General features: G+C 42.9%; 1 protein-coding gene across 1 annotated transcript; it reads left to right on the top strand.

The window, feature by feature from the left end:
* The first annotated feature begins 238 nt into the window (after nt 1–238).
* Srsf6 (serine/arginine-rich splicing factor 6) lies at nt 239–5867 on the top strand. The gene is made up of 6 exons (XM_005392500.2): nt 239–679; nt 903–1051; nt 2307–2431; nt 2564–2772; nt 2863–2946; nt 3055–5867. Exons 1-6 carry the CDS (start codon nt 573–575, stop codon nt 3410–3412), a joined length of 1032 nt encoding a protein of 343 aa, XP_005392557.1. The 5' UTR covers nt 239–572; the 3' UTR covers nt 3413–5867.
* The last annotated feature ends 1152 nt before the right edge of the window (nt 5868–7019 follow it).

Below are 7019 nucleotides of genomic sequence, written 5' to 3'. Positions count from 1 at the left end.
CTCTGTTAGACAGCACCATCCCCACCAAAATGGGCAAGAATCACTAGGCGGAGCAGAGTCACAGCCTCGCTTTAACGTACCAATCAGAAACCACGGTGGTCTATTATGCCAATCCCGAGAACCAATGAGAAACAGAGAATGTTTTAGGCTGCCTCCCAAACTCTAGTCGGAGAGATCACGCGAGATCAGTTTATTCAAAAAGCGAGCCCACGCCGGGAGTACGGGATACTGTACTTTGTTTACGAAGATGGTGGGGCGTGTTAGAGAAAATTCTGGAAGCGAGTCGCTCTCCGTCAACCCCCGCGCGCCAGAGACTCACCAGCCACTCTACAACCAGGCGCGCGACGTGGGGGGCACGTACGGCGTACTGACGTCACGCGACGGGCCCCGCCCTCCGGCCGCCCATATAGCGTAGCCCTGGCGCGCGCGCGCACCATTGTGTGGCTGGACTCGGCCGCCGCTGCGGTGTGAGGCGCGAGTTCGGGTTTTCGCCGTCCCCGCACCCGCACCGCGGCCCCGTCTTGCGGCCCGCCGTTGGAGAACCAGCCTTCGGGACCCCGTTCGCCACGGACATGCCGCGCGTCTACATAGGCCGCCTGAGCTACAATGTCCGGGAAAAGGACATCCAGCGCTTTTTCAGCGGCTACGGCCGCCTCCTCGAAGTAGACCTCAAAAATGGGTGAGTCGGGCCTGGGCGCCTGCGTCCGCTCCAAGCCCCCCGGGACTGGTGGCGGAGGGGCTGTTCGAAATAGAAGGCAGCCAAGGCCGCGGCGCCGCGTGGCAGGGCCTCCAAAATGGCGGCGACCTGGTTCCGCGGGTGCGAGCGGGGTTGCGGGTGCGCGCACGCACGCGCCGCCTGCTAACGCGCCCCCGCCGGTGTCTGGCCCGCGTACCGCCCCCAGGTACGGCTTCGTGGAGTTCGAGGACTCCCGCGACGCCGACGATGCCGTTTATGAGCTGAACGGCAAGGAGCTCTGCGGCGAGCGCGTGATCGTGGAGCACGCCCGGGGCCCACGTCGCGATCGCGACGGCTACAGCTACGGAAGCCGCAGTGAGTCCCACCCCCGCGCGCTCCGCGTCCTTGGGACCTGCGGGAGGGGCGCAGGCATAGGGTGGGCGGGGTGGGGCCTCCCAGCCCGGGCAGGCGGGAGGGGGGCCGGGCGTTGTTTTACCCGGATATCTCCGGGCCCCGCTGCCTTCACGCCTGCCAGGGATGGCTATGGGACACCGGAGCGCGGGGATTGGGTCTGGGTTTTTGTCAGGTTGGGAAGGGGTGGTTTCTGCTGGGCCCTCTTTGGCACTGTCGTGGGTTCTACCTACTTTGGAAGCGAGGGATGGCTGTATTTGTATTGCCCTTGCTTACCTGACAGTGCGTTAGCTAGATATGTAGAAGTTTGTGAGCAGGCTGGGGTGGAGGTGGGGGAGGGGAGGGGGAGTGGGGAGGGGAGGAGCTTGAAGGACCAGTCTTAGAATTACTGAAGTTAGTGGGGGCCAAAAGTATTATTTTAAAGTAATGTGGTATTGTACCACAAAGTAAATCTAAAAGAGCTTTATGCTGTATTTGAACTAGTTGGGGGCATGTTATTGGGAGGAGGTTGGGGGGATTTTGGCTATGTTAAATGTTTGATGTTGAAATTGTTGCATGTTGAATTCAAACTTTTTAACAAGTCCTTGATGTTTCAATTTGAAAGTGACCAATGGGGCTGAGGCTGTGTCCACTGAGGCTAAGATGACTGCCTTTCCTGATTGGCCTTGGCTTTTCCATACATTGTGTGACCCTTGCCCTATGACCCTTTGGCTGACCTTACCGGAAGCCATGACGACAGCAGCCTTTTGCCATTAGACGCAGGGTGATGGTGAGGATTCCAAGGGTTAGACAAAACTGGTTAATCTGAACTAGGTGACTGTTACCTTGCGTGTTTTGTGGCCAAACCACCACCAAAAACCTCACACTGTGATGTAAGTACTTAGTGTAACTAGTAAACATTTTTGTAAAATGTAGAAATGCATGTAATCAGTTAAGTTTTATATTTTACAATGTTCTGTAAAATAAAACTTAGCGAGGTAAATTGAATAAAGGAGCAGTCACTCTCTAACAGATTGTAGGAGAGGTTTAGTTGGATTTAGTCTGTTTGACTTGCCCTTAATTTAATTTATGGCAAATCACAAATGTGTCAAAGGTTTAGCAGTATAATAGCAAAGTCCTACTCCAGTAAATGAAAGTTGATATGTTTGTACTAACTTTCAGAAACATTATGCACCCCTGTCATTACAAAGCAGCTGATTGTTCCCTTCATGTGATAAAGGTGGTGGAGGTGGATACAGCAGTCGGAGAACCTCTGGCAGAGACAAATATGGACCACCTGTTCGTACAGAATACAGACTTATTGTAGAAAATCTTTCTAGTCGTTGCAGTTGGCAAGATTTAAAGGTGGGTGCTATAATTTGAGATAAAATACAATTAATGCTTCAAAGGTAGGCGTTTTAATTTTTTTCCTGTAAAAGAAAACCAGTATGTAGGTCTCTTTTAGATTTCTGGGTCTGACTGGTCTTGTTGTTTTAGGATTTCATGCGGCAAGCAGGTGAAGTCACCTATGCAGATGCTCACAAAGAACGCACAAATGAGGGTGTAATTGAATTTCGCTCCTACTCTGACATGAAGCGGGCTTTGGATAAGCTAGATGGTACCGAAATAAATGGCAGAAATATTAGGCTTATTGAAGATAAACCACGAGCAAGCCATAGGCGATCATATTCTGGAAGCAGATCTAGGTAACTTGAAAGATACAGGGAGGGGAGGAAGAGAGTATTTGAGTAACTGTCAGTTGTTTGACGCCAATACTTCATTGTGTTTCATCATAGGTCACGCTCTAGAAGAAGGTCACGGAGTAGGAGCCGCAGGAGCAGCCGCAGTAGATCTCGAAGTGTCTCAAAAAGTCGCTCCCGGTAAATAATGTGGTGTTGGGGCTTCTTTTCTGAATACAACTCCACTTGCTTGTGGAGGTTACGTGTATGTTGACAAGATACTGAAACAAATCTGGCTTTTTTGTCCAGATCCAGGTCACGGAGCAAAGGTCGATCGCGTTCTCGATCAAAAGGCAGGAAATCTAGATCAAAGAGCAAATCTAAGCCCAAGTCTGATCGGGGCTCCCATTCACACTCTCGAAGCAGATCTAAGGATGAGTATGAGAAATCCCGAAGCAGGTCTCGGTCACGATCTCGGTCCCCCAAAGAAAATGGAAAAGGTGATATAAAGTCAAAATCCAGATCAAGGAGCCAGTCTCATTCCCATTCACCTGTACCTGTACCACCCTCAAAGGCTCGGTCTGTATCCCCTCCACCAAAAAGAGCTTCGAGATCCCGTTCTAGATCTCGTTCAAGGTCAAGGTCCAGATCAAGTTCCAGAGATTAATCCAGAACTCTGTTCTTTGCACACTATTACGGAACACTTTCCTACTTGCTTAGGCAGTTACTCTTCCATGTTTGTACTTGGCCTCTTCTGCAAGAGGATCTCCTGAGAACAGGGGCATACAGAAATTTGATTTGTGGCCAAATTTGATGAAAAAAATGAGGTTCTAAAATGGTGGCATGAAGTTAAAGGCCCTCTCCCTTCTTTGTAGAATTAAGATAACTTTGATTTTATAGCTTTTGAGCTAAAATAACTTTTGTAAAGATTAAGCTCATTTAGATTTTTTTTAAGTATTTCAGCAGGATCTGCTGCAGGGTTTGTTTTTTGTTTTGTTTGCTTATTTTTAAATTAACCGTTTCAAGCTTTGGATACTTAAGCTTTAGAGGGAGAACCCAATTTTCAATTATGTTAGCTTTTTATAAAGCTTGAGTTATGTAAGTTTTAAATAAAAGTTTGCTACCAAGATGATTGCCTTATTGAATAGGTCACTGTTAAATTCTTTAAATGTTGATATCTGGTATTTGTGGAAACAGTGTAAATTCTACTTAAGTGTAAAACAAGGCAAGCCTCAGACCAGCAATAAATTATTCAGTTTGGATAATGTTATTTTGTGCTGTTAATCAAATTTGCCAAAGTCTTTATCTGCCCCGCTAACAAGTTCAGTTAAAAATAAAAGGTATTTTGTAGTTGATCTGTTACATAATTTTTCCTAAATTGATTTTAAATAATGAAACTGTTTTCAAGCTTAAAGTTTGAACTCTTTAAAAAGAGCTCCTAGTGCTTGGGATCTTGTTTAGCTGGTAATCCCATGTTCTGGAAGTGATCGATGTGACTAGTGTTGTTAAGAGTAGGGTTTGGTGGTCTTTAACACTTGTTATGTAAAAATGGAAGTAGCCGTTCTTAGAAATTTAGTGTATTCAAAGTGGAAAAGCACATAATGCATTTTCTGCTGAAAGATCATTATACTTAACAGGCACTTAACAGATCTTGTGGTAAGTCAGTTGGTAATTAAAGTAAAATAACTTCCAGTAATCAGTTTCCATAGTAGTTAGTGATAATTTCTTGGCTCATACTTGTAAATTTTATACTTCCATGTGGTTGGCTTAAAAAACAATGAAATGAGTATTTGTACTTTGTTATAAATGAAGTATAATGAATACTGTGAAAATCAAATTATATTACAAATTTTTAGAAATAATCCATACATCCATTCCTAAACAGATTGCAGTTCAAGAATTGGTAACTTTCCCTTTGGATACTTCTAAATAGTTTCATTTTTAAAAACTAGCTTTAGTCTGAAGTCAAGGTTTAGGTGAATTGGCTCAGGTTTAATAATTTCTGGACCTGTCTTTTATGTAAAGTACTGAGAGTTGGGTTGTCAATAAGGTGTGATATTTCCTACATATTTTAGCTTGATATGTAGGGACTGCATAATCAGAAGACAATCCTAATCAGATTGATTGAAAAAAGTGAGCCAAGGATCTAAGTAGATGCCAGTCATAGTAGTTGGAAATACTTGGTAATGAGGAAACCTGGTTTTTAAGAAATTCCTACCTAGGTTTTCTGTTTTAAAAAACTCTTTTAAAATCAACTTTGGGACTGTAGTGCACCATAAAATTAATGCTGCTTCCGTTATCTTTTCTTTGATGCTTTGTTTATGTAGCTGTTTATAAGAAATGGTTTTATTTTTTCAAGATAAATGAGAATATAAAAGAAGAAGAAAATGGAGTCTGTAATTTTAGTTATTTTGCCTGTTCAAAGATTAGAAGTGATAACTCTTAGAATTGGCTTTGACCGGTTTTTTTGTTTTCAGAGAAAGACACATAAACACTTCTTGAGCCACAGCCTTTTAAAAGGAGGCAAGGGGTGACATTACAGTGAAATTTGGCTTTCTAAAAAAACTACATCTCATTAGGACTTTCTGTAACTATGACATCATTTGGTAAGAGGCATATAACTATATTATTAGCTGCCTCAGTAAGTGGGTAATTGTTTAGGTACATATTTGCATTCATAAATTTTTTTTAGTAATGGTAAAGACCAATTATTGAAAATTCTATTCCATATCTATAGACCCAAGTCACTGGATGCACTGAATCACTGTGTATAACATTGGCATACTTCAGGAAACAGTTGACTAATTTAAAATTCTTAGTTCCTTGCTAACTAGTGAGCAGAATCTGAGAATCAGCAACATGTCTCACATTTTTGTTCAGTGGCTGGGTGCAGTATTGATCCTATAGCACAAGGAAGGTGAGGAGCATTGGGAATCCCCTTTCTTTCACTCAGCAGTGTTTTGTTGATTTGCCATAGTACCTTTATGGCCAGTTTGAGTCCTGCCTACTCCAGCTTTTATGTTCCCATTCCTGTGTTACCACCTTTCATCTTGGATCTTCTTTTTTCCACTTTGTTAACCAGTTTTATGCATTTACTTCAATAAAATGCTTACTGAGGGAAAGGCTTGTTTTTATTTATTGTGTATTTCCACTTAGCACCAAGTTCTTAGCCAGTGGGTGTTTGCATAGAGGTTGCCACTGATTGGCCGTTTCTGTCACGTGTGAGAAAGGAATCTTGTTTCAGTTATACAGAAACAAGATTTCAGGATCATCAGTGTAGCAGTTGGTTTATTTTGGGTGAATCATTAACCCTTGTGCTTCATTTTCATCCTTGGAAATGATAAACAGGCTTACAAAGATTAAAAGTTTTATAAAAATACTTAGAAGAGTACTAGCTACTACTATGAAAGATTAAATACACTAATTTTTTATAAACTTGCTTTCTTTTCTGTAGCATGTATCTTATTTTTACCTGGTAGTGGTTCCTTTTTTTTCCAGCGCAAAGAGGCTAGGAAACTTTAATCATTTTTTATGCCCCAACTTCCTTAGTTCTGGATTTAGGGAACTTTAAACTTCAGCTGTTTCCACTTCAGTACCTTCACATTTTCATTACTCAACCTTATGTCAGCCCTGCTTTCCATCTTGAGAGTCTCCATGGTTGCATGCAGTTTCAAATGCGTGGTGGCAGAGCCTCATGAGAATTTCATTTTCTTAAGTTCTAATTTAATTGCTTATGAAAAGGTTCTAAGCCTGGAGGTAGTTCAGTGGTTGGAACACTTACCTAGTATGCCCCCAGGGTTAAATCCCTAGCACTGCACCCCTATCCTTCAGAATTTACTTAAGTAAGGTAGCCACTGTTAACAGTGTTTGCTTAGATTGTCGTGGACCTGTGTATATGTTGTTTTTAACAGCACTTCATTCTGTGAATAATAGTTTGTTCTTACATAGTAAATGCTATTACAGAGTTCTGTTTTAAGTGGCTGTTACACTATAGAATCAATCTTGGGAATCAAGAGTTCCTAATGTCTGGCTCATGTAATGGCATGAATGCCTCTTTCCCCTTTCCTTTTCAGACAGGGTTTCTGCTGTGTAGGCCAAGGTGGCCTCAAACTCAAGGCCATACTTTGTCTCAGCCTCCAAGGGCTGGGATTACAGACAAGCGCTGCCACACCTGGCAACAACATGAATTATAAAACTACTGTTAACAGTACAGTACCTAATGTAATTATCAATTTACATTGTAATTTGTAACTTTTTTTAGGCAGTGACTACAT

This window comes from Chinchilla lanigera, unplaced genomic scaffold, assembly GCF_000276665.1.
Source record: "Chinchilla lanigera isolate Chin_1 unplaced genomic scaffold, ChiLan1.0 scaffold00044, whole genome shotgun sequence".
NCBI classification, from domain to species: Eukaryota; Metazoa; Chordata; class Mammalia; order Rodentia; family Chinchillidae; genus Chinchilla; species Chinchilla lanigera.
This window is presented reverse-complemented; position numbering and strand designations above follow the sequence as displayed.

What these genes read in the sequence shown, in the direction of transcription:
- Srsf6 (XM_005392500.2), top strand. Translation starts at nt 573, where the DNA reads ATGCCGCGCGTCTACATAGGCCGCCTGAGCTACAATGTCCGGGAAAAG. An exon ending in CTACAGCTACGGAAGCCGCA is followed by an intron (nt 1,052 to 2,306) that starts GTGAGTCCCACC and finishes CATGTGATAAAG; the next exon opens with GTGGTGGAGGTGGATACAGC. An exon ending in TATTCTGGAAGCAGATCTAG is followed by an intron (nt 2,773 to 2,862) that starts GTAACTTGAAAG and finishes GTTTCATCATAG; the next exon opens with GTCACGCTCTAGAAGAAGGT.